The 27,579-nt window shown below is 39.9% G+C and overlaps 2 protein-coding genes across 2 annotated transcripts in view; both read right to left on the bottom strand.

Annotated features, from left to right (window-relative positions):
- Positions 1-6,449: 6,449 nt before the first annotated feature.
- hhex (hematopoietically expressed homeobox) lies at positions 6,450-11,581 on the bottom strand. Its single transcript, XM_078412884.1, has 4 exons — positions 11,155-11,581; positions 8,941-9,119; positions 8,366-8,416; positions 6,450-7,201 (listed from the first exon to the last, which is right to left on the bottom strand). Exons 1-4 carry the CDS (start codon positions 11,504-11,506, stop codon positions 6,959-6,961), a joined length of 825 nt encoding a protein of 274 aa, XP_078269010.1. The 5' UTR covers positions 11,507-11,581; the 3' UTR covers positions 6,450-6,958.
- A 12,557-nt stretch (positions 11,582-24,138) lies between these two features.
- The window catches only part of kif11 (kinesin family member 11), a 48,423-nt gene continuing 44,982 nt past the window's right edge, over positions 24,139-27,579 (bottom strand). The window contains exons 23-24 of the mRNA XM_078412883.1: positions 26,556-26,663; positions 24,139-24,395 (exon numbers count right to left, since the gene is read on the bottom strand). Coding sequence (XP_078269009.1) covers positions 24,267-24,395; positions 26,556-26,663 — 237 coding nt within the window. The 3' untranslated portion in view covers positions 24,139-24,266. The remainder of the gene's footprint in view (positions 24,396-26,555; positions 26,664-27,579) is intronic.

Here is a 27,579-nt window from a genome sequence, read left to right as displayed (position 1 = left end):
AATTAACTAGAACTCTTGGCAGTCTACTGTATACACGAAGCTATGTATATTTCAATTCCGTGCTCAGTAGGCCCATTGCACGGATATATCTTCCGTCAAATTATCTTTATTTCAAATGTTCCCAGTTAATAACGACAAGGGCCAGGAAACATCCAATGGATGGAGCCACCCAAACCCTGACACTGTGCAGGAAAGGACTGCAGGCGCTGGTTTACACCCGGGATAGGCGCAACATGGAGTAACTCAGCGGGATAGGCAGAATCTCTGGAGAGACAGGGATGGGTGACGTTTCTAGTCGAGGCCCTTCTCCGGACTGAGTCAAGGGGTGAGGGAGACTAGATGTAAGGAAGGGCTGGAGAACAGGAGGAATCAATCCGCACACTGACAAGCTTTATCTGCCATTTTAAAAAACGTGTTACTTTTTTTTTTTCCAATTTCTTTAATGCCATTTCAGAAATTGGCATCCCGTCGATATTATGAAACATCAAATGAATGTAAACAAGCCCTATAGTTTGTGATCGCCGGTGAATTTTGATCCTGTTCAATGCTGTTACTCTTTTGCGGTACAATGTTTCACACACCATCTGACAATCATCTAATGTAACTCGCTCTATGGGGATTTTTTTTTAGCACTGCGAAATATACTGGGTAAAATATCCATTCGTATCTGTCGATTATCCTGTAAATGTAACGTTCTGTACTGCACCTCCGAGTCAGTCTGGAGATGGGCCGAAACGTCACCTATCCATGTTCTCCACAGATGCTGCCTGACCCACTAAGTTACTCCAGCACATTTTGTTTCTGTTGCACTGTAAAGTAAATTCAGCAGCATCCGTTGGCATCTGCAATATGTGCAGTAGGATGTCCAGAATATCCTTTCTTTTCTGCAGTTTGTCTATCGTACTGCACTATATCTACATGAATATTCTATGGAATATTTCTTAAACTGCACAATTGTTTTTAACTCTATGGGCCCATGTAAGCCACAACCACGCCTGAAGAAGGGTCTCGAATCGAAACGTCGCCCATTCCTTCTCTCCAGAGATGCTGCCTGTCCCGCTGAGTTACTCCAGCATTTTGTATCTATCTTCGACCATTTCTGCGAGCCAGACTCATTACATTTCTACATTAATTCTAAAATTAATTCTGAGGCTATCCTCGGTATTATTAATACGCTGCTATTTTAGAACACGATGCGTTTTTTTGCTGTACGGAATGTGACATTGTTAGTCTGCCGGGCATATTTGGTGAAAGCAAAAATGGGAGGAATTGAAGCACCTTTACTAATTCGGCAAGGTGTCTTGTGAATTACTCAACCCGGCATAACTTGGTCCTCCTGCAGCGATAGCGAAACTTCAAACTTCAAGCAAAACGTCAAACTTCGAACTTCAAAGCAAAACAAGCAGCATGTTTATTACTTCACCTCGCCAATTCCTTCTCTCCAGAGATGATGCCTGACCCGCCGAGTTACTCCAGCTTTTTGTGTCTATCGCATGTTTACTTACATTTACGACGACAAAAGACATACCACCCGGGATGTTAACGAAACAAAACTTAGAAATCAAATATTTTACTATTAATTGTTTAACTATTAATTATTTTCATTGAGTATTAAATGTATTTACTCCTTCCTACGTTTTAAATGCGGTCTGTTTAATACATTATTCCGAAGAACGACCCCAAGCCGAAATTCCCTTCGTCATTTCCCTCCATAAATGCCTGAGCTGCTGAGTTCCTCCAGAACTTTGCTTTTTACTCAAGATTCCAGCATCTGCAGTGTCCCGTCTGTTTAATACAGTTTGCTGGAAGAAGGTGTGACTCAAGAAAACAAAGATAATGACAATCTCTGCCCGATAACTACAGTTACGTTTCAAACTCCATTATAAGTTGATCTCTTTGCATTTGTAATTCATGAAGCGTTAGGATTTGCTGGCGTCAGTTGAAAAAAGTACACACAAACATGAATGGAAAGAGAAAGTGGTGGGAATATTCAACAGATCAGGCAACATCCATGAAGTGGCAGAGATAACTCTTCAGGTCGATGGGTAATTGGAGCATTGACTGTCATTTTTAATTTCAGATTTCTAGCATTTGCAGTTCTTGTTTGCACTTTCATTGCAAATATTGCTTCCAAATTAATGCATTTGTATCCAATATATATGTAATATAAAACCATCATTTTTCAAAGTGATTTTGTACCCAGCAACTCCCATTTTAATGTGAGATGATATATGAAAAATGTATGCTATTGTGTGCAATTTAAAAAAAATAACAGGCTAATTTCAACGTGCAATTGCATTACAATTTTCAATTATGGAGAAGAATATTTAGTCACATAGGGTTATGATGAGGAATAGGCTACTGTAGTTCCCCCAAGGTTTGCTATTAAGTGTTGTTGTGTGTGTGTGGGGGGGGGGGGGGGGGGAGGTTGTGGGGGATGGTATTACAGAAGAATGTTCTTGTTTTTCTTTCAGTGGCCACAGTGTCTTTCACCTTTCCCAGGAGATTGTATAGTCAGAGGTAGGCGACCTCTATTAGTCACTGCTCAATTGTCAAAAGGACTACAGATATGGAAAAAATACTTGCATTTTATACAATGAGTAAGAAGAGTGGGTGTCACTCAGTTTGCCAGTAATCAAAATCCATATCAATTAAAGAACAACCATTACATCAGAGTTCCTCATGACTGATCTGCGACGTTTGTTGTTTCTTGCTTCCAGGTCTCTAAGACCACAAGGTTTTGTTGTCACAGTTCCCAAACATAATAATTTGCTTTTCATTCGTCCTTCCACAATGGATGAACTCAGATGTTCTCATACTCCATCTGTGTCTCTCTATCCCTCTGTAATCTCTCTGTATCCCCACAATCGTTAATCCACCTATTATTCCATTGTTTGCAAATTGGCGTCGGTACATTGGGTCTCTTCAATAAAGTACTGAACATATATTATAAATGATAGAGGGTCCAACAGTGATAACTGTGGCATCCCACTAATTATTAGTTGCAAATCCAAAAACAACTCATTTATCTCAACCCTCTGTTTATTAGACATTCCCTTATTCATGTCAAGGTGTTAACCAAAACCCTATTAGCTTGTGCAGTAACTTTTATACAGCAGATTATCAATTGCCTTCTGGAAATCCAAATACACTGTCTGTCCTGTCTCTCTTTGTTCACCCTGTTACATTCTTAAAGAACTCTTGCAATTTACGATTTTCAAAATGTCCTTCTATTACCTCTCTAATAGTGGATTCCAACATTTTCCAATAGCAGAAGTCAGGTTAACTTTCCTTTTGTTTCCTGTTTTCTGATTTTTTGTTCAATAGTGGTGGGAGATTCGCACTTTTCCAATGCTTGGGACCGTGGCAAAACTGGAAAGGTTTGGTAAACTACAACCGATGCATCCACGGCCATTTCCACAGCCACTTCCTTTAAGACTCTCAGATGCAGGCCATCAGATACAGGGAACTGATCTGCCTGGGACAGAGAAGAGTCTCAGCCCAAAACGTCACCCATTCCTTCTCTCCAGAGTTGCTGCCTGTCTCGCTGAGTTACTCTAACATTTTGTGCCTGCCTTTAATATTATTAGATTGCCCTGGATTCTACAACTTCCATCACCCTTGGCAATTGGTCAGGTAAGCTGGCCACCAGTAAGTTTTACTCTATGTATTTCATCACTTACTCTTTTATAACCTCCATGCTCAAAGCATTCCAATGTTTCCCTTCATGGTTAATGTATTTGTTAACAAATAATTGTATCATGGTCCCCAAGAATTGTAAGCCTTGATCGCCAAGAAGCCAAATTTGTACTTATTTTCTAGGCTAAGAAAATGGGAGAAGGAAAGGCTATCAAACAGGAAAGGGACATTGGCAACTGCCATGAAGGCAGGCAGTGATCATCATAGTTCTACGGAGATGGGGTTTGGAGTGGTTTAATTTTAATCAATAATAATATCTCAATATTTATTAAGTCTTGTAATAAAGAGCATAAGGAGGAGTCCAGGTAGTCTAAGACTTTGACGTTGAAGAGTCTTACAAAACTGTCTCATGCTACTTCTACATACATGAAAATATTACTGAGTTTGTTGTTACAGAGAATGTAACTGTCATCTGCAGGAAATCTGCAGAAAATCTTTACAAAGGAGATTTGGTTTTATAAGTAGCCTTTAATGTATGAAAGACAAAAAGGCTCAGACGTTGATTACAGAGGAGAGCCTGGTGTTTGGCTACTAGTACTCATAGATGGAATCACACTAATTCCTGGAAGGTATAGTGTACAAATGTATCTTTAATGAAGGGACAGCACATGGTTATGTTCTTTCATATCTTATACCTTGGGCAACATTACATTATTCGTTATTCCCATTATTCGCTTATCATGTATCTGTACACTATCAATGGCTTCATTGTAATCATGTATTGTCTTTCCGCTGTCTGGTTAACATACAACAAAAGCTGTACCTTGGTACACGTGACAATAAATTAAACTCAAACTAAAACTAATTTCCTGATTCCTTTCCATGCCCTTCTTCCAAGTAGGTGAAGTAGTCTTTCTAGATTCAAAAATAAGTTATTTGCAGAATTAGCCTCACAAACTACTACTACTTCAACATAACTAGAACTATGCACAGGTTCGTGATCTGAAACATTAACATTGTTTCTCTGTCCACAGGTGACACATCGTCTGTTCATTTTCCATGACAAATGCTGCCTTACCCACAAAGTTCCACCAATAGTTTTGTTTTCTGCTCAGTTTTCCAGCATCAGTGGTCCCCTGTGTCTCCAGAACTATTTGAAAGATATTTGGGAAATTGAGAAGCAGAGGAAAGGCAATTTTGTAAAAAAAAAATAGTCTATGGAACAAAACAATTTCCATGTAACCTGCCGGCAATAATCAGACACCATTGTCTCTAAAGAACGCGGTCTGTCAGTTTCAGGGCCATTGGAATTGACAATCACTTCTATGAGCACTTGTACGATGATGCTCTATTAATCAATGATACTTTATTCCACAGTCTTTAGTATTTTTAGCTTGCAGTAACAAAAATAAACATAAACTTAATCCTGCAGAAAAAAATGTTTTTGCAAGTCTGAAACTCTTTAGGTCTAACCCCCTTTCTCCATTGACACAATTGTTTTATTACATGATTTTTAATATGAGGTTTCAAAGGAACACAACAATTGCATTATAAACAAAATATTACATTCCCTTACCAGATGGACACTTGTACTACACCTGCTAAATTTAGAAACAGAAAGAGCTTTTAATAAGTCTCTAACTGGATCATATGACTTTTAGGTTTCTATATGGACTATGATTAGTTGGTATAAAAGGCTTGCTTGAGATACAAGTTACAATGGCAATTTTTAAAACAATGCAAAACCTACAAGGTCAGGTAGCATCTGTGGAGGGAATGTCGGGGCAAGAGTCCTGATTTTTTTTTAATCTGCACTTTTTTTGTAGCTGCATTCTGTGCTCTGGTTATTTTTTTCTTTGTGCTATCTGTTATTCTTGTTTATGGCTTGATTGTACTCAGGTATTGTATGTTTTGCCAGACAGGCAAACGCTGTTACTGTATCTTGGTACATGTGACAATAATAAACCATACCAATGCCAATCCAAAACTTCCTCGGCTCATTTCCTTCAACAGATGTTGCCTGATCCACTGAGATCCTCCAGAATTATAATTTTTTGATCGAGATTCCAGCATCTCCCGTGTCTCCATGATGAAATGATCTCAGGAATTCATATTGGATTAGCCATTAAAATAGACATTTCATCCAATTTGCCTGTGCATCCTTTGCGTGGCCAGTCTATGCAGACTGACGACAGTACACTGAAAATAAATTGGTATTCGTCGAACCTCCAGTCTTAAAGTAAATCAAATAATCAACAAAAAAGCAAAGTTGTTACGTTTGAACCATTAAATTGATGCAATGCATTCCTCACATAATAACCCCTTTTTGCATCATTCAAAAGATACGACTGGTCAAACACCTGCTAAGACTTCAAATCCAACAACAAAACCATATTGCACATATATGGCGAAATACAGCTGATTTTCATCTACTGAAATGTATGGTGGATCAAAATCTGATGCACCTCGTTAATATTTCATTATTAACCACTGTAAATATTCTAATGTGGGCCTACTGAAATTCTGAATGTGAATGTTGGTTCATAAACTTTCTATTCAATAATACCTTCCCACTTGTTTTATTAAATATACAGTGGGCTCTCTCTATGTGGATCTGTACATCTATCAACAAAAATGCCGCATGGTGCAAGAGTGTGTGAACAAAATGGGAAGACTGTATAATATACATAATCAGTGTACTGCACAGTATAAGATAAGAAACATAGGACCAAATGTATATCTGGTGATTGATACAGTTAGTAATTTTGCGATAATAAAGTACACATTAGAATTGATAAGTATTTTGTGTTACTGTCTGCATTTATTAATGCGTTTCAACCAAACATGTATTTACAAATTAAAATCTACAGAATACTTGTGGGATATGAGGTATATACGGAGGGACCAAGATTTACTGAAAGCTACCGGCCAAATACAAGGTTGCCAAAGCCTTGTATGGTTGTATAAATTACTCCACTCTTTGCTTATTCCGACAAATTTCTTATAAAATTGAATATTACGACAAAGGCACGCTCTAAACACGTATGAAAATATTCAAATTTCAAAAATTACTTCCTGTACATAAATATAATAACCGCTTGCTATTCTGAGTTAAACACAACCCTTCATTCAATTGCGTTTAAAGGTCGATAGCAATTCCATATTCCATATATTTTTTAAAGGTTCTGGGGGTGTCGCACGTTGTACATTCTCGTGGCTTTAGGAAATAGAGATCCCACCTACCAGTCCGGTTTCCAGTAAAGTGCAAGGATAAACCACTACCCTTCCATTCTCCAACCGAGTTGTGTCCCTATAGGTTTTATTGTGCATTTACAGGATAAGTACTTCTATCGTCGTCGATGTTCACCTCTTCGTCGCTATCCTCCGACACTTCTGATTCATTTTGCCGAAAAGCTGGGGGCGTCGAGCAAAGTGGCCCTTTGAGTAAAATAGCTTTATTCTGCTCGGGACTCAGGCGTCTCTCCCGGCCCTTCTCACATTGACTCTCGACCGATTGATCCGAATTGTCCGATTCTTCTCTTTTGGTTTCTTGAGGGTTTTCCTGTGCGTAACAAAAAAAAAGACGCCTTTCCTATTATTACCGCAAAAGTATGAGGAGAAAGATATGCAAGATCACCAACTCGCCGCGGCAGGAACCGCCTGTGGCTGCAAACTCGCGGTTTGTCATTTTCAATGTCCCGAGCTATACTTTATTATTCTATAAACGGAGAATTCGCTAGAACTCCAATCTGCTTTGTCGTACGTTGGCAGACAACAATATGCACCCCCACCCGCTGACCTTAATTGCTACCAAGTTAGTTTTCGTTTTAATAGTTAAATCAAACTCTGGAACCGACTGAGAATCAAGCGTCCACGGACTAGCCGGTAGGATTGCCTAGTTTTAGTTTGACTATTAATGTATAGGCTTCGCCGCCTTTATTTTAAAATAAAAGTCATTTGGAATAATTAAAAATCCTGAAAATAAATTGTAAGACAAGATTGTTTTTGTTAGACAAAACTACTTGTATCTCCTTCTCAAAGGAGGAACCACATTGACCCGACTTCCTCCTGATGCAAAATAAAATACAACTTTGCTGATGAAGAAAAAAACGAATTGAATGGTTTTGTAGCCACCGAATTACAACGATCACACGATGATGAAACTTCCCACAGTTCCGATTAATTCTGTACTTGCCTGGGCTGCTATTCACAGGGCCCAGTTTAGATCATTAGGGGAAGCATAATTTTAAAAGATTAAGGAATCATTTGCTCAGTGTATTACGTATTCCTTGCCAATAGTTGCATAAATGTGTTTACTCGTGTAATTGCCAGCGATGGAGCAATGAATATTCTTTGAATTGTGTGGATAATTTGGCAACTTTTCTACCTTGATCGATAAGTATCAATTGCACAAACAACATATGGGCCTAGCAGAAAAAAATAAGAGATTCCTAATGGGGAGGGCGCGAATCGCCCAAATTAATTGATATAGGAACTACATTAGAAGCTTTTAATATTTGTGCAGCTCCAGTGGTTCATCCTGAATTCCAAGATGACTATTTGTTTTTTCAATCAAGGTAAAGAGGTTAAATAACCTTTCAAATTACTTTCGCACACAAAATATAATAGGCTCTGGCATTTAACGTCTCTCGTTTGTACATTCATTTCCATAACAACGGGAAACGTCGAGCTCCACGGAGTTTAGATGGCAGCAGAATTTCCCTACCTGTTTCAATCGCCGCCACTTGGCTCGCCGGTTCTGAAACCAAGTCTTCACCTGCGGAAGAAAAAAATCATTCTTCAAGCTTCAGTACAATAAAAGTATCGCAAAGATTTCTGCTGGGCTTGTTTGCAAACAAAAATGCAATCACCCGTTTTAAGGCCCAAAAAGTGGAACGTGTTTTAAATGTTCTGTCTTTTTAATCGAAAGGCAAGAATGGGAAAGGAAGAACATTAACTATGTGAGATAAATAAATACCCATCAATTGAGACGTGAAGAAAATTCAATGGGGTCAGATAGTTAGCAACAACAACAAAAATCAGTGAAGCATTCTAAAACATTAATCTAAATCATCATATTATGTTTTTGCGTGAAATGTTAAAATCATAGTTTAAAATTGTAAATATTACATCTACAATCTTTAGATATGTTCGTTATCAGAATATTTATTCTGGTGGAATCAACGCATATGTATTCCTGCTGTAGTTGGATTTGCATAAGAGCAAAAAATCTACAGGTATGGTTATGGAGACTATTTAAACATTATTCTTTCAATTGTTTACTATATGGTTTCCTTTTACCTGTCTCTCACTGAGTTGCAACATTTTGGCAAGTCTTTTGCGTTCAGGGGGTGAAAGATACTTCTGGGTCTCAAATTTCTTTTCCAGTTCAATAGTCTGATCGTTTGAGAATCGAACTTGTCCTCCCTTTCTTTTGTGCGGCGGCCTTTGAATAAAATGGCTCCATATCAAGGGCTTACCTATTGGAAAAATCAAGCAAAACAATGGGAATGATAAACTTGGATCATAACGCCTAGTTATAATTATATAAATGAATTTAAATCACGTTTGAATCCTATTTCAGCAGTTCATGGTCATACAATCAGGCCGTCTTAATATATTGTATCTATGATATCAAATAAAAGATCGACATTTTTTTTAAAACTTGGATTAAAAAGTATATATATATATATAATTATATGTCCAGAGGGTTAAATCGAAAACAACTTGATCTATTTCCCAATAGTACAATGTTAAATTTGTTCTGAATTATTTTTGTTGTCATTGGTTAGAGTATCAAGAAAAAACCGTCAATAATTTAGGACAAGCACCCGGAAAAATGAACCGGGGTCTCTTTTTCTGTCTCACAATGCAAAATTGATTTCATACAAACCAAGAGGGTTGTGTGAAACCTACCAATTCAGGACCATGGCAACATTTCCGTCAATCTGTTTCCTGTTGGCCTATCTTGTTAAAGGGCTGTTATTTCCTTCTGCTTCTTGACATAAATGAGTTAAGGAAGCCGAGATAGGCCACTTACGGTTTCTATGTAGCAGTTCATTTTTGTAAACATGAAGTGCATTCAAAGGGTTTAAGTTCGGTGCAAAGGCGAGTAGGGCCATTTATTGCCTACCTAGTGTTGTCGAATATTGTCCGATTGAATATAAACTAGAAAGTGTTGCAATATAAGCAACTTCACAATGTGATGCTATCTGTGAATCAGATTATTTTGCATTTATTTGTTATTGTGGTTTCATTACCAAATAGTCGTTTAATTACCAAAGTATATATTTATGTTCACAATAATGCCTACATCTAGAGTGAGTTAAACTAATGCACATTTCAAGGCTGACTCTTGACAACATTCAAGACACAGCTAAATCATTCTAAATTCAACGGAGCTGTTATTTTCCGCGATTTTCGCTTGCGTCAGTCTCCACTTCAATTGCTGCAAAACAGCCACAAAAAATAGGAAGCAACTGGTTATTTTAGCTGCCATAAACTCATACCCCGCACAGAGGAAATGAACAATATCAGAAAAACGTATCCCGGCTATCAGAACTCGAGTGTTTCCTGTATATGTCTGTATTGAGGATGTCGATAAAATAATCAGCAATGTGCACGACTCCCGGGGAAGAGTCTGCTTCGGACTGAGAGGAAAACATTTAACAGCTCTGTAACCAGATTTACTCCTATCGAGAACTCAAGATTTCCTGTATGAACGGGAAAGGGGTCAGCCTTTTGAACACATGCTAGTTCAAGGTGCAATTTCAACAGAGCGAACCATCAGTTAAATGATTTTTTTAAAAGCAAATCCCCTCCACTTTGGCGGGCTAATGCACTTTATTATTTAAAGGCTATTTAAAAATAAAACTTGGCAGTAACTGAAAAAGTAAGTAAAATATTTTCAGCCGTTCTTGGTTCTTGGTCTTAGTCAGTCTAGGTTCAGTGAACATTTCTGACAATCTACTTCTCCCACGGGAGTTTGTTGGTAGAAAATGTTTATGTAAAATAATAAAATACAAATATAGCTCTTTCATTTTCGATTCTTTGCCCAGAAACAGTATTCGGATATTGGTTGTTAATTGAGGCAGAAACAATATGTTTTAGGCCAACGAAAGCATGCAAATCTGCAATCACATCACGGGACGATGCGTACAGCACATCAGATATACACGGCAGTTTGTGTACTTGAACTTATAATTCCAGAAAGTATCGCGCGTTTGGATTAGCTCGCCAGTGGAATTGTCAATTAGAGTCATTCACATCTTCTTCTCAGATTGTTCGATTGTCCAGATTCTCTGTTTTTTTATTTTATCCCTGAAAATTCGGATGAGCTAAAGCAGTAAAATGAACGTGCCCTGTGACAGTGGTAACTCGACACAGTAAAAACGAAATAGGAAATAACCAACTGCTTCTGCAGAATCTTGTTGGGTTTTAACTGAAGCTGCATCCACTCTAATTCACATCGTAAGCACGGCGACGAGAGGCGATCAGAACTAAACTGGTTCTTACCCAGGGGGTCTTGTCTGAGGAATGCATGAGTGTAGTCGTTCACCGTCCTGGCAAATGGGTACAAGGGTCCGGAGAAGGCGCTGCTGCCGTACGGTGCCAGAGCTGGGTGGTGAAAGGCGGGGTGGATTGGAGTCGGTTCGTAGATTGGTGTCCGGTACGGGGAAGCGATGCTGGTGAAGGACGAATTTGGGGACGGCAGTCCGAGGGTGACTGGGGCGGCGTGAGAAGTCCCGTTGCGACCCAAGATGTCGTCGATGTAGAAGGGAGTTGGGTGAACCGCTTGCATCGGGGTGGGCGCGTAAAGAGGCAGATTGACACTCATAGCGGAGGGGCCGGGGTGCTGGTACTGCATGACGGCCGCTGGCTGGAAGTGGCCACGGCTCCGCTTGCTGCAAGTCGGAACAACTGCTGGAGCGGCCGGGATATTCCCACTATCAACTTCCTTAAACTTATCAAAAGTCGGGCGAGCCACTGATTTCTGAGCGCAGGGGGCGGGCCCGAGGCCTTCATTAGCCACATGGTGATTGGCAACTTACTCTGACCGCCCCTTGCTCTGGGAGGGTGCTTGAGACGGCAGAGCAAGAGGTGAACGGAGTGAGTGCTCCAGGTAAAGCTACAAGGCAGAGCCCAGCACACACACACACACACACACACACACACATCCACAAAGTGGATGCATAACTCCATGCAGCATGCACACCACGTGCACCGCGATTATTCATTCATTCTTAGCGGTGTCCATGTTATTAAACAGGAAGCATTTGTAACTTTCAGTAGTGTAATAATAGTCCCTGGCGAATGTTTAATCTCCAAACGGGTCACGTTTACAGGAGAGTAATAGAGGCCTTCCAGCTCGCCGATTTGCATCCGTTACCGCTCCAAATGGCGCCCGGTGTTTACACAAGCGGCTGTTGGAAATAAATCGGCGTCTTCCGAAGCAGGAACCTTGGTCAAGACCTGAATTGGTTTAACTGCGGGGACATTAATTTTCAATCCAAAATACCATGACAACATCCAGCTAAGATTTATTTTGAAACCACAGGAAGTTTATTAAAATAAACGAAGTACAAACTCTGACCAAGAGGAAAATATTTCAAAACTTTCATTAAAAACCAGAAATTAAAAGCAATTATTTATTTCCAATTTACCTTTCAAAAGCAATGATTTCTTTCATTTTTAATAAAAAATATAAAAATTGAAGAAATCGTTGCTTTTAAAATTCTCGAAGTTGTGATACAAATTATATTTCGTTATTTATAAGCGCGAATTGTTTCATCTAACATGGGAAAGGAATTGGCAAATGTCAGAGCCTTGCTTGCTGTTTACCATGTAGATTTTTCAAGGATTGTTGTCACGTTCACATTCAGCTCTTGCGGCTCCTTGTAACAAATTGGTTTAGGGACCGAGACATCCACAGACCAATCCACATTTTAAATCAGTGTTCGCACGTCTCCATTAATGGATAGCAATACATCAAGGAGATTGTGTATTACAGGAATGGCTGTGAAATTGCCTTGGGTATAATTAAGTAGTTTTAACACCAAAACATAGATGTTTTTTTTCGTATTTGCTTATTCCAAGCTAGGAATCTGAAAACGCATTATTCAAAAGAATCGCGTTGAATATTACTTGGTAAGAATGGACAACGATTAAATGTCAGACGTGTTGTTTGCCGATTGAAATTTGTTTGGTATATTTTTATTATTTATTTTACAATATATTGACCGAACCACGACAATAAATAGATCAAACGCGCAAACAAATCAATTTCAAATATTGCCTCGGTTCTGCCCAAATTGAATCTGATTTTCCATGATGCCATCCCATTTTATAATTGGTGATGATTTTGAGCAAGAGCAAATGAAACGGCTACATAATTAGTCTGTTGGCTTTGTTTAAAATGTAAAATAACTTTCCAGCGAATAGCTTTAGTGCATACTTGCTCGAAGGAGATATTAATAGGAAAATAGACACAAAATGCTGGAGTAACTCAAGCGGGACAGGCATCATCTCCGGATAGAAGGAATTGGTGACGTTTCGGGTCGAGCCCCATCTTCAGACTCTGAATTCTGACTCAGACTTGATGCTGAAGAAGGGTCTCGACCCGAAACGTCACCCATTCCTTCTCTCCCGAGATGCTGCCTGACCCGCTTGAGTTATTTCAGCATTTTGTGTCTATCTTCGGTTTAAACCAGCATCTGCCGTTCCTTCCTACGAGATATTAATTGGGTTATTTAGTGGACATGACTCAATTTTACTCTTCCAAGATATCATGCATATGCTTTGCAGCATAAGGCTGAAAGCAGAGCAGTAGAAAAAGGAAGCAGATATCAATGGAAACAAAATGACATAACAATCGTTCTGTTACTGATCTTTTTTCTCTTTAAAATGATTAATTAAACTGTGTTAAAAAAATTTTTTTGACTGATAATGCAGGCTTTTATATTGTCTTATAATCATGAACCCTCTTGTCAATTGTAATCCACTTGTAACTTGTGGATCATAAACAACTTGAAAAGTCTAAAACTAATCTTGTTCAACATTGCATCGTCGTGTTCGGACTCATTTAAAGCGACGAAATTATTTTAACTCAACCATTGTTTCTAGTTTGATGCGATTAATAGTAACTGCCTAATCTAGTGATTATCACAGATGGCTGTTAGTCTCATTGGGTGCTTTCAATAGTGATTCAATTATATTAGACAATACATTGATAAGTGCAATCAAATCACCTCATTAGTTAAATGACTCAACTAATAATTTGGAACACATTTGCTTGTGAGCTCATTGCACGTCTTGTGATGACAGAGATGATTTTTTTTAATTACTCATTTCAGTGGGGCAGAAACAAAATCAAATTGTTGTGGCTGTTCCTCGTTCGCACGTGTTATTCGAGCGAAATACAGCAGGGGGGAGTTCAGAAGTTCACAACCACTGTACACGCTCGATCACGGATCGGAAGATTGATTTGAAACACATTATCACTCTTTGTCATAGAGAACAAGATTTTAATGACGGTGAAATTATAATTTCCTACAAGTGAAATTATATTAACTATTTTAGCTCGTGGTAATATCACTGACTTTCCCCCATTCCATTGATTTTCAACTTTATATTGCAGCGTGTTCATTGATTTCAATTGCGTGTTCAATCGATTTCAATTCAGTAATTCGAGAAGCCATACCACCCAGAAGGTTATTGAAAATAACGAAGACCTCAAAAAATTGGTTCACATCAGGGCAGCTGGACTATTGCCAAGTAATGAACCTTTCCAATACCCATCGAATACTTTATCAAAAATAGAAACAAAACGATGGGGTAACTCAGCAGAACAGGCAGCATCTCTGGAGAGAAGGAATGGACGAGACCATCCTCCTGCCACTGTATGTTTCTTCTTTTTTTCCTAATCAGATGTGCAGCACTTTGGTCAACGTGGGTTGTTTTTAAATGTGCTATACAAATAAAATTGACTTGACTTGACTTCAGAATCTCCACCCGAAACATCACATCATTCCTTCTCTCCAGAGATGCAGCCTGTCCCGCTGAGTTACTCCAGCGTTTTATGTCTCTCTTCGGTGTAAACCTGCATCTGCAGTTCCTTCGTTCACAATACTTTATCAAGTAAGCCACGTTTACATGGCAACCGAGGCATATGAATTTCGAGTTGCCAACTTTTTTTAGCTGGAAAATTAGTAGCGACTGGTCAGGTATTAGTCACCTGGAATCAATCAGGCGACTCGACTGGTGTACAATAAAGGAAGACGGATATCGAGTTCTGTTCAATGCGAAGGTATTTATTCACAAAATGCTGGAGTAACTCAGCGGGTCAGGCAGCATCTCAGGAGAGAAGGAATGGGTGACGTTTCGGGTCGAGACCCTTCTTCAGACTGACTGTTCAATGCGAGTGATTAATATAATGCAGTATTAGGATTGTATACGAGGAGAGGCCATAGTAAACACCAAACCTTTTAAACATTGGGAATTTCGCATCAATTGATGCTCATAACATACATTATTATTTTGAACATCAGATTTGGATACAGGAATCACTTTGAAGAAAAGGTCTTTAAAAACTCTATAACTCTCTTACTGTTCAATAACTCCGCCCGTTGGCGCCGTAATGGGCACCTGCCGCTAGAACAACTCTCGGCAGATAAAATAAATTATACTGAGGTCTTTCCAAATCAAAGACCTGAGAATATTCGTGATGAAGATTCTATAGTCTGCAGTACGATGCATGATCAGGATGGCGCCACTGGTAAAACACGCCGGTGTTTAAATGAGGTTGTATCTGCCTCTTAAAGATAACTGTAATCTATTCTGAATGGAAGAGTGCTGGGGGCCATATAAACGTGAAGCATTGTAAAATGTAGGGAGGCCACGGTTATATTCTGTCAACACTTAATCAGGTTTCCAGTTATCTACAAAAACGTGGAGTGGGAACTTCATCAAGTGATTGTTGAAACAACCGTTTACATAAACCTATAAATATGAACGTTAATCTAAAATGATTTGTTTAAATATTAACAGATCCACGCGTATTCACTAGTTATTGTTACGGGGGATGGGGGGGCTTTGGTTTCAATATAATTGTTCTGCAGGAAGTGCTCAAAGCCCGAGCAAAGTCGAGATGCACGGATTAATGTTTACCGCCAACCACAGCGGTAAAGATAGATCTCTCCAAACCACAGGCACACTAAATGTATCCGTGGCACAAACATAGTATTGGCACAATTAGGAGTGATTGGGGAGTGGACTTTCGAGGCTGAGTTCCCGAGGTTTGCGTGCATGTGCTGCTCTTTGACTTGAGAAGGTAACATTGAACGGGGGCACTCGGGCGGCACAGTCATGGGGATCTGGGCAGTATGAAATAGAACTAGTCATTGAAAATAGGTTTTGACGAATAGGCTGAACTAGATGGGCCGAAGGGCCTGTTTCAGTGCTATACGATTGTATGACCAGAGTCAAGCCAATAACTTCGCCGACATTGCATCAAAAATGCACACACACTTGTCTTTCAAAAGTCAAAACCCAGATGAATTGTGTAACTTTGAATTGTCGTTCTTGTTAAGTGAACTCGATAGGTCTGAAGAAGGATCCCGTCCCGAAACGTCACCCATTCCTTCTCTCCAGAGATGCTGCCAGTCCCGCCGAGTTACTCCAGCATTGTGTGTCTATATTCGCGGTAGGAACAATATGCTTGATTGTAGAATTGTAAATTGGGACTGGGTGCGAAATTATACCGAATGCTCTTTTTGTAGCCATAAATTCGATAGCTTTCCCTGGCAGACATACGAGACCGTTCCACATATTCTTCATTAAATATGGTTGCAAACGGAGCAGAACGGCGGAAAAAGAAAAATGGAAAAATATTAAAGGTCGGGAGTATTAAGTGTTAACGATTCAGGAAGTCAACTTTCTATGAAATAATCCCCAAAATTACTGTCGTACAGTTTGTTGGTTTTAACTGAAACACCTCCATGTATTATCATGTAATCAATAATAATTGCTCTTGGAATGTATATATTTGGCGTTTAAATTAATTGCTGGAAAGATGCCCTTATTAATTAAGATAATTTGTTCATCTATTGCACCTGGGATATCGCTGTGCACCTCAAGACAAAACTCAACGATTTTGGATTGAGGTGAATAGTAAAACACGCATGTTTTAAATGCAGTAGATTGAACCACTTCGAGTATTAAGTGACTTAAAACATCTCGCATTAAAACATGCTTGCAAACAAAAAAAAGATCAATTGAGATTTACCAACAATTCAATGCCATTTCGACCTAAAACAAAGCAAGGAGTTTTGATTTGGACATTTTTATCATATAGCTGAATGACTTATGAATTGACTGAATGACTGAATGACTGAAGAATTGCTTCAACGTTTTTCATAAACAGATCCATCGAGAATACTCGAAAATTTAAACTCTTGGCCCCAAAGTGAAAACTAAAATTCCATTCAGAAGAGGAAATTTAAATGAAATCCTACTTAATTGAATACTTCCTAAAGTCCTGAATTAAACCCTCAAACCAGGAATCCACTTGATTTACATTCATTAATGTCAACTGAAACATTTTATGTAACAGCCTTTATTTATGGCATTGCTGCCAATATTGGTAGAACTCCAGAACATTTTGAGAATTTGGAAATGAATCTAAAGCTAGCCCCCCCCCCCTTTATCTCGCATCACCCCTGCAACTTAAATACATTGATAAACATTGTATTTGACGAAACGAAAACATGCTATTTGATGGATAGCACACGGCTGTCAAGTGGGGAGATGAGCAGGCAAACGTTTAATTTGGAGAGATAAAAGTCAAATAGCTAATATTTACAAACAGCAGATCGATGAGTTAATCGGGAATCCGTGCAAGGAAATCGTGTGGGTGGCGTCTGTCTCGTTGGCGGCAAGTTTCAAGCAAATATATAAATATTCTGGTGTTATGTTAAGTCTCAGATAGTGGAATGTGAGGGTAAGGGGGTTGGTCAGGAATAATCCCAAGATCAACAGTAAACGTTTAAGGGATGAAATTTAAAGTTGGTTATATGTTGCACGTGGATTTAAATAATTATGGTAGACACAAAACGCTGGAGTAACTCAGGGGGTCAGGCAGCATCTCTGGAGAGAAGGAATGGGTGACGTTTCGGGTCGAGACGCTTCTTCAGTCTGAAGAAGGGTCTCGACCCGAAACGTCACCGATTCCTTCTCTCCAGAGATGCTGCCTGACCCGCTGAGTTACTCCAGCACTTTGTGTCGACTACCTTCGATTTAAACCAGCATCTGCAGTTATGTTTCCTATAAATAATTATGGTATTCATTATACTTTAATACATAGGGTTTTCACCATTTTATTTTATATTCTCATTCAAAAAAAGCAATTTACATTGCGACAACTTCCATAAGGACTTAGTTTAATATATCATTCACCTAGGTGTAGCTTCAATCAACAATGTGTGAAATTGTAATTTTCTTTACTACTTGCCCCAGCTTTTTTGTTACTGGGATCTATAATCCCTACCACTTCTACAATAGTGTATTCTGACCAAAATATCTGGCAAGAATAAGCTTCCGTCAAATTCACAAAGTTGAGTCTGTTGGCAAATCGACATGATTTTATTGCAATCAGCTTGTTATTCCCCAAGTCTTAACCAATATGAAAATGAAAACTTCCTGTGATTCATTTCGTGGTGATATTGCAGATTGGTTGTTTTGAAAACGAGGCATATTAGTTTGCAATGGACAAAACATTCTCCTGTTCTGGTTTAAAACTTCATTTTCTTCATACTTCCATTTCATAGAAACATAGAAAATAGGTGCAGTTGGAGACCATTCGGCCCTTCGAGCCAGCACCGTCATTCATTGTGATCATCCACAATCAGTAACATGTGCCTGCCTTCTCCCCATATTCCTTGGTTCCACTAGCCCCAAGAGCTCTATCTAACTCTCTTTTAAATTCATCCTGTGTATTGGCCTCCACTGCCTTCCATGGCAGAGAATCCCACAAATTCACAACTCTGGGTGAAAAAGTTTTTTCCTCACCTCAGTTTTAAATGGCATCCCCTTTATACTTAGACTGTGGTCCCTGGTTCTGGACTCTCCCAACATTGGGAATACTTTTCCTGCATCTAGCTTGTCCAGTCCTTTCATAATTTGATACGTCTCTATAAGATCCCCTCTCATCCTTCTAAATTCCAGTGAATACAAGCCCAGTCCTTCCAATCTTTCCTCATATGACAGTCTGGCCATCCCGGGGATTAACCTCGTGAACCTACGCTGCACTGCCTCAATAGCAAGGATGTCCTTCCTCAAATTAGGACATTTGATAAGCTAAGAGGAAAGAGCAGTGAAAGATTGTATTAGTGAAGAATAAAAAAGTAGGGTTCCACACTGTAAACATTCACTGAGTCCTCAGACACTATGCTCCCTCCCCACAAACAACTTTCAAACCATCATGTTCTTGCCCAAACTTATATTGTTAAAATTGTTTTAAATAACCAACACAATTTCATTTTTTCTCTCCTGTTTTAGCAGTCAGAATTCCTTCCAGAGATCAAGTCCCAAGCATTACATAACAGATGGAAAATTTTAATCCCAGCATCATCTCACCTTTTGAAACTCAACCGCGAGGTTCAGGTCATGAATACAATCCACTAAGCCAATAAGTTGTGCTAGTTTCCTGCACTGCATTGAGTTCAAACGCATGCTATCGACATTCTCCACAATCTGATAGCCCAGTCCTTGGGATTTGTTTATATTGTACTGTTTATGGATAGCTTTACCAGGCTAGAGGGCAAAGAAATGCTGTGCCTCAGACACACCAGCAGATGGGGCTAAGTTCAGAAGACACAGTCTGGACTATCAGAGCCTCCGAAAATCTATATATTAAAACTCTCGTTTGTTTGTTTGTTCCTGAACTACAACCAAAGCAATATACGATAGCGTGACAATTTGAGGCCCACCCGACTCACCGTCGTCCCTTTGGTGCTAATGGAAGAAGTTTCTTTGAATTGTTATATTGTTAAAGTTATTCACATTTTAAATCTATCTCCTAGGGAGGGAGTGGATAGGGGGAGGGGTGGAGGAGGGGGGGTTGAAGAGGGGAGGAGAGGGTACTGCACCAATGCAGGAGAGGTTTGGGCCCAACGGGTCCACTTGTTCTAGAGTGGTGAATCTGTGGAATTCTCTGCCACAGAAGGTAGTTGAGGCCAGTTCATTGGCTATATTTAAGAGGGAGTTCGATGTGGCCCTTGTGGCTAAAGGGATCAGGGGGTATGGAGAGAAGGCAGGTACAGGATACTGAGTTGGATGATCAGCCATGATCATATTGAATGGCGGTGCAGGCTCGAAGGGCCGAATAGCCTACTCCTGCACCTACTTTCTATGTTTCTAAACTACTGAAATTGGAAGTGGAATCTACCAGAAACACACCCGAACTAAGAAAGCCCTGAAACTTTGAAAGGACAGGACATGCTCATATGTGACAGGAGCAGAATTAGGCCATTCAGCCTATCAAGTCTACTCCAACATTCAATCATGGTTGATCTTTCTTCCCCTCTTAGCTCCATTGTCCTGCCTTCTCCCCATAACACTTGACACCCTTACCAATCAAGAATCTATCTCTGCTATACAAATATCCATTGACTTAGCCTCCACAGCCTTCTGTGGCAATGAATTCCCCAAATTCACCATACTCTGACTAAAGAAATTCCCCCTAAACCCCTTCCTAAAGGAACATCCATTTATTCGGAGACTATAACCTCTAGTCCAAGACTCTCCCACTCGTGGAAACATCCTCTCCACTTCCACTCTATCCAGGCTTTTTACTATTTCAAGTTTCAATGAGGGTCCCACAGCCTAATCCTTCTGAACTCCAGTGAGTAGAGGCCCAGCACCATCAAAAGCTCATCATATGTTAACCCACTCATTCCTGGGATCACGCTGTTAAGAAATGTTACAGAACTCTGGAAACTCATTAAATACAACACCTGAAGTGATTAGAAAATTAAAGAGTATTCTTACCCAAGTACCTGCAAAAAATCAACAGCATTAAATTATCCTATCCTGCATAGATGTCCTATTTGTAGGAGAAAATAGGCAACACATGTCCCATTGAGAACATTCCCACTTCACAGTTTGAGACCAAATGCTTATTTATATAGGACAAGATTTATATTATCCTATCCTATATATATATCTCTATATATATATATATATAGGATATATAATATAAATCTGGCAAATCTGCAGAAGGGTCCCAACCCAAAAAGTCACCCATCCAAGTTCTCCAGAGATGCTGTCTGAGCTGTATTGCTTCAACTATTGGTGCCTAATAGTTGAAGCAATACAGCTCAGACAGCATCTCTGGAGAACTTGGATGGGTGACTTTTTGGGTTGGGACCCTTCTGCAGATTTGCCACCTATCTGTGCCCTCCCAAGATGTTGCCCGCTGAGCTACTAGTTTATTTTGTAAACCAGCGTCTACAGTTCCTTGTTTCTACGCAAAGCAACAAATCTAGAACCGATAAAACTATTTAATTCCTCTCTTGAATACACTTTGTTTATGTTTGTGCCAGTTATTCAAAAAGTTGCATCAAATCCTACTCACCTTTCCCCCTACACCTTAAAATGCTCAAGCATCCCTCCAATTCCCATTGGCAAATTACTAATTAATTTGTTTTCACCATTGTGTAGGTAGTTCACTTCAGATAAAATGAAACACACTGAAATAAATGTTCTAACATCGTCTCTGATTCTTTTGCCAAGTATTTGCCAAGTCTTCTAATTACAACAATTATTGTTTTCAACAGTTCACCGCACCACTCAGTCTTAAACACATTTTCCTTTAGTTTTCTCTACTTAAGGAGAACATTGCAAGCTTCCCTGATACCTCTATAATAAACTAACAACAAACCCCTTTCCCATAGAGTGTGGAAACAGGCACTTTGGCCCAACTTGTCAACACCAGCCAACATGTCCCAGCTGCACGTCCCACCTGCCCGCATTTGGTTCATATCACTCCAAACCTGTCCGATCCATGTGCCTGTCTGTCTCTTAAATGTTGGAATAGTTCCGGCCTCAACTTGCTCCTCTGGCAGCTTGTTCCATACACCCACCACCCTTGGTGTGAAAAAGTTACCCCCTCAGATTCCTAGTAAAACCTTTTCTCTTCATCGTAAACCTATGTCCTCGATTCACCTAGTCTGGGCAAGATCTATTCCTCTCATGATCTTATACATCTCTATAAGATCACCCCTCATCCTCCTGCGCTCCAAGAAATAGAGACCCAGCCTATTCAAATTTCCCTGTAACACGGACCCTCTAGTCCTGGCAACATCCTCGTAAATCTTCTGTACCCTTTCCAGCTCGACATCTTTCCTATAACATGGTGCCCAAAACTGAACACAGTACTCTAAATGAGACTTAACCAACATCTTATACAACTGCAACATGACCTTCCAACTTCTACACTCAACACTCTGACTGACAGAGACCAATGTGCCAAATGCCTTTTTGACCATCCAATCTACCTGCACTCCTAGATACCTATGTTCCACAACACTCCCCAGAGCCCGACCATTCACTGCGTAGGTCCTGCCGATGTTAGACTTCCCAAAATGCAACACCTCACATTTATCTGCATTAAATTCCATCAACCATTCCTCAGCCCACCTGGCCAATCGATCAAGATCCTGCTACAATTTTTCACAGCCGTCTTCACTATCTGCAAAACCACCCACATCAATATCTTACCCTTCCTTTCACCTGGTCGTACAGCATGGAAACATTCCAATCAGTAGGCACCTATCCACGTTAATCCCATCTTTCAACAGTACCCTCTGGTGGGCAACAGGACGGTCAAAGCAGCCACAGCCAGACATAAAAACAGCTTTCTTCCACGAGTAGTAGTTCTACTCCATAACCAAAGTCTGTAGTCTCTTTTTTGTTCTGGTTTATTTTCACCCACATGTTTAGACGGTAATGTTGTATCCTTATTGTTTTGATGTGGTTATGCTTTATTCTTAATTGTTAACTGTATGTTTGTGTTGTCATTAGTGAGCGGAGCACCAAGGCACATTCTTTGTATGTGCGCATACTTGGCCAATAAACGTATTCATTCATTATGCATTGATGCCTAGGGGATTTGGGTGTGCACCTACACCCCCCTTACATGCCATCAGCGACTCGACTTCCAACAATCTTTCAGGCAGTACATTTCAGGTACCTATCACTCCAGATGGAAAAACAAAATCTCCCCAATCTCTTGATACATGTGATTTATTCACGTAATTTCTAAATTGTGGAATTGCAACCTGGAACAATTGCTGCCAATTCCAGAGACAGGATGAGTGAGGTGGACAAGAATGCCATTCCTCTGAGATGCTCTTCGCCTGAACCTTCGTTTGGCCAAAGTGGGCCGTAGAGATACAGACAACGTAAGTATAAGAAAATAACTGCAGATGCTGGTACAAATCGATTTATTCACAAAATGCTGGAGTAACTCAGCAGGTCAGGCAGCATCTCGGGAGAGAAGGAATGGGTGACGTTTCGGGTCGAGACCCTTCTTCAGACTGATGTCGGGGGTGGGACAAAGGAAGGATATAGGTGGAGACAGGAAGATAGAGGGAGATCTGGGAAGGAGGAGGGGAAGGGAGGGACAGAGGAGCTATCTGAAGTTGGAGAAGTCGACGTTCATACCACCGGGCCACAAACTGCCCAGGCGAAATATGAGGTGCTGCTCCTCCAATTTCCAGCGGGCCTCACTATGGCACTGGAGGAGGCCCATGACAGAGAGGTCAGACTGGGATTGGGAGGGGGAGTTAAAGTGCTGGGCCACCGGGAGATCAGTTGCGTTAATGCGGACCGAGCGCAGGTGTTCAGCGAAGCGATCGCCGAGCCTGCTCTTGGTTTCGCCGATATAGATAAGTTGACATCTAGAGCAGCGGATGCAATAGATGAGGTTGGAGGAGGTGCAGGTGAACCTCTGTCTCACCTGGAAAGAATGTTTGGGTCCTTTGATGGAGTTGAGGGGGGAGGTAAAGGGACAGGTGTTGCATCTCGTGCGGTTGCAAGGGAAAGTGCCCGGGGTTAGGGTGGTTTGGGTAGGAAGGGACGAGTGGACCAGGGAGTTACAGACAACGTAAACCTACTACTTTATTTGCTGTTTCTTTAAAAAGCACTTTCAACAAAATGAAGTCCATTGCACGTGATTTACATTTACACAGAAGATTGTTTGAAAGAATAATGGAACATTTATTTATTTTCCTAATGAGAAACATGTATATATATATATATACACACATAAGGTAGATCAGGATTAAGATACAAAATTAACCAAAAAGTGTATACAAGTTAGATAACCCAGTGGTAGTTGTATTGTGACAGATAACAGGAAACCTGTCTAAACAATAAATGGAAAATAAAGTACATTATTTGAAATAAAGTTTTAAATGATTAAATGTAAAAGGAAGAGGCAATGATTGGATGACACTATCTTTGAAAGTTAGAATTTAAGCACCGAAAAACTAAATAGGCAGCAAAAACAGTAGGAGCGGAAGAAACGCAGATATTGAAGATGCAATTAAAATTATAGCTGAATAGCAATATTAATTAAGCACCCGTAATGGTAATTTGGATTTTGCTACTGGTAGGACATAATTGTCTTCCATCAACTTTGGCGTGTCAAAATTGGCAGCATTTTTATTTTCCTTGTCATTTTTGTGGCTTTTCTTGAGCTATAGATGAAATAAAACAACAATTATCAATTTGTTGTACGCAAACAAAAATGTATTGAGTTTAAAATAATTGGTTATTTGTTTAACAGATTTTCTGCAAAAATTAATACAATTTTATTCAGATAATGAAGTTCAGTTCAGTATCTCATTAATGTACAGCACTAAGACATAACAAGGCAGAGAATAATTAAATATCAGGCGATAAATCAATCCCTGTTATGATGCGATCTGTAGGCAGGGAAAATAAAAAGATCGGCATAAACAGTAATCAAGAAAAAAGGAAATGGCAAAGATATGCAGCAGATACTCTGTTGTCCTTTCAGTTGATGAAGCAATTCAGATATCATATCATATACATACAGCCGGAAACAGGCCTTTTTTTTCGGCCCTCCAAGTCCGTGCCGCCCAGTGATCCCCGTACATTAACACTATCCTACACCCACTAGGGACAATTTTTACATTTACCCAGCCAATTAACCTACATACCTGTACGTCTTTGGAGTGTGGGAGGAAACCGAAGATCTCGGAGAAAACCCACGCAGGTCACGGGGAGAACGTACAAACTCCTTACAGTGCAGCACCCGTAGTCAGGATCGAACCTGAGTCTCCGGCGCTGCATTCGCTGTAAAGCAGCAACTCTACCGCTGCGCTACCGTGCCGCCCTAATATCTTTGGGAATCAAGCTTCTGATGAGAATGGCAAATTAATGTCAATAAACTCATAAGCATCAACAGTGGAAAAGTTAACAAAGATTTTACTGCAGAAATGAAGTAGCAGGACAGAACGCCACAGGAGATCCTTCTTCCCTGTGGCTAACTGTACAAGTCCTCCCCCTTCTGTCGTGGGGTAGACCGAGACTGACTCCTCCTCCTCCTCCCCCCCCCCAATCTTTGCACATCCCTAATCCTTTCCACTCGTCACTTTAATCTCATGTTTCACATGTTTCATGTATTTTATGTTTTGATGACTGTTGTCAAATCAATTTCCTTACTGGGATAAATAATGTTCCATCGTATCGAAGAGGACCAAGGGCAACAGATTGCCCGGATCTGATGAGTCAATCCTCGAATTTTAAAAAGGTGAATTTGTTGGTTTTTAATTTTCCAGAATTTACTGGAAACAAGGATCCAATGACCAGCTAATTTCATACCTGTAGTTGGGGAAATAATATACCCTGTATTTATTTTGGGGCAGTGTGCTTTGGATCGTCATCATCATGGATCTATTGAATAACATGTTCAAAAAATTTGCTAAGTTATTAGTTAGCCAGCTTTCTGAAACAGTTAAGGAGAGAACCAGTGGATTTGAATTTACAAATTACATTCAATTAAGTTATCACCCGAGTGTTAATTAGATGGGTATGGTGGGGCACTAAGCAGAAAAGTGATCACATGTTAGCAAATCCTCAATTTATGATAATCAATAGCCAGAAGTAATACCTGGATCCATTAATCAATGCAGTCTTCAGCCTGATATTAAAATCCATATCACTTAGATAAGCAGAACATACATACATTTATTTACAAAGCTAGCTTGGAAGGAGGAAGCAAAATGGCTGCAATGGAAGTAGATGTTAATAACTGACAATATATATATTTTTCCTTAAAGAATAACCATGCCTTAAAATGGACCCCAACTTAAAGTCTACCTAATTGATCATTAGATAAATCCCCTCAAAAGAATATGGGGGAGGGGGGGAGGGAAAGGGACGTCTCGCGATTTAGTTGGTGGACTAAGACAATATTGCCTTAAATTTAGAGGATTAAGATGACCACAGGCAGAAACTTAATTTTCATGGGGCTTATCAGGGTGCTACTGGGCAATAATCCCACAGCTGGAGAGATCAGACCCGAAGGTGTTAGTCTCAGAATAAGCCACACATAGAATCAGAAATATCTTTAGTCAAAAGGCGTGATGACATTTGGAATTCTTGGGGATACCAGAAGGTTGCTGCTGTTCAGTAAGGGGGCAGCCAAGGAAGAGGCAAAGAGACCTTTGGATATGAAAGGCTCAGAGGACAGCAGAAGAAGACTTGGTTCAGGACGATGAACAACTACAACGTGGCTGGATGATAGAGTATGCTGAAAGGGCCAAATGGGCTATTCCTGTTACTTCTTGCGAAGGCAAAATGAACGCAGCAACACAAGCTCAATGAATTACCTGGAAGAATGGTGCACCACCACCACTGTGGCAGAAATCCTCAGAACCCATCTTCTCACTGGCAATGCTGCAATCACTTGTGCTCATTTGTTCATCTTCCACAGTGTTCTGAAATCAATCATAATTTGGCCAACAAATGTTAATGCTTGGATTTTGGTTCATATGATAATTTTTTAACATAATCAGTCAACTGTACACTTGCACACTACCAAACTAAGCCTTTTATTCACAGAATGCCGGAGTAACTCAGCAGGTCAGGCAGCATCTCAGGAGAGAAGGAATGGGGGACGTTTCGGGTCGAGACCCTTCTTCAAACATCACCCATTCCTTCTCTCCTGAGATGCTGCCTGACCTGCTGAGTTACTCCAGCATTTTGTGAATAAATACCTTCGATTTGTACCAGCATCTGCAGTTATTTTCTTACACCAAACTAAGCCTGACATGCAGGAGGTCAATTCTTAAATCTAGTGACATCCTCAGCTATCATTAGCTAGGCACAGGACATGCAGTGAACCAACGTCCCCGCATTATTAATTACGTCTACGCAGAAATGTTTTGGAATGTCACTCTCTACTTGTTCAAGAATGCAATAATAAAAAATTTAAAGCATTTTCTTCAAACAACTCAGGTGAACCTTCAGGTCTGCTGCCATCACCATTATTCAAAGGTGCGACAGAATGGAAGTTAAGTAACGCAACTAAGTTTATTGGGAAGTTGGTAACTCAAATTTCACTGTACCTTAATTGGTACATGTGACAATAAATTGGTCTGAAATCTTGGGATAAAAGTTACTGTTTTGAAGTAGAAAATTGTAAAGTTCAAATCTTTCTAAAACTGAACAAGGTATTAAAATTCTTGGTAGACACATTATTAGTCTGAAGAAGGGTCTCGACCCGAAACGTCACCCATTCCTTCTCTCCAGAGATGCTGCCTGATCTGCTGAGTTACTCCAGCATTTTGTGCCCACCTTCGATTTAAACCAGCATCTGCAGTTTTTTTTGCCTATTAAAATTCTTGATTTTCT

This window comes from Rhinoraja longicauda, chromosome 16, assembly GCF_053455715.1.
Source record: "Rhinoraja longicauda isolate Sanriku21f chromosome 16, sRhiLon1.1, whole genome shotgun sequence".
NCBI lineage: Eukaryota > Metazoa > Chordata > Chondrichthyes > Rajiformes > Arhynchobatidae > Rhinoraja > Rhinoraja longicauda.
The sequence above is the reverse complement of the archived record's forward strand: the minus strand, read 5'-3'. Positions and strand labels throughout refer to the sequence as shown.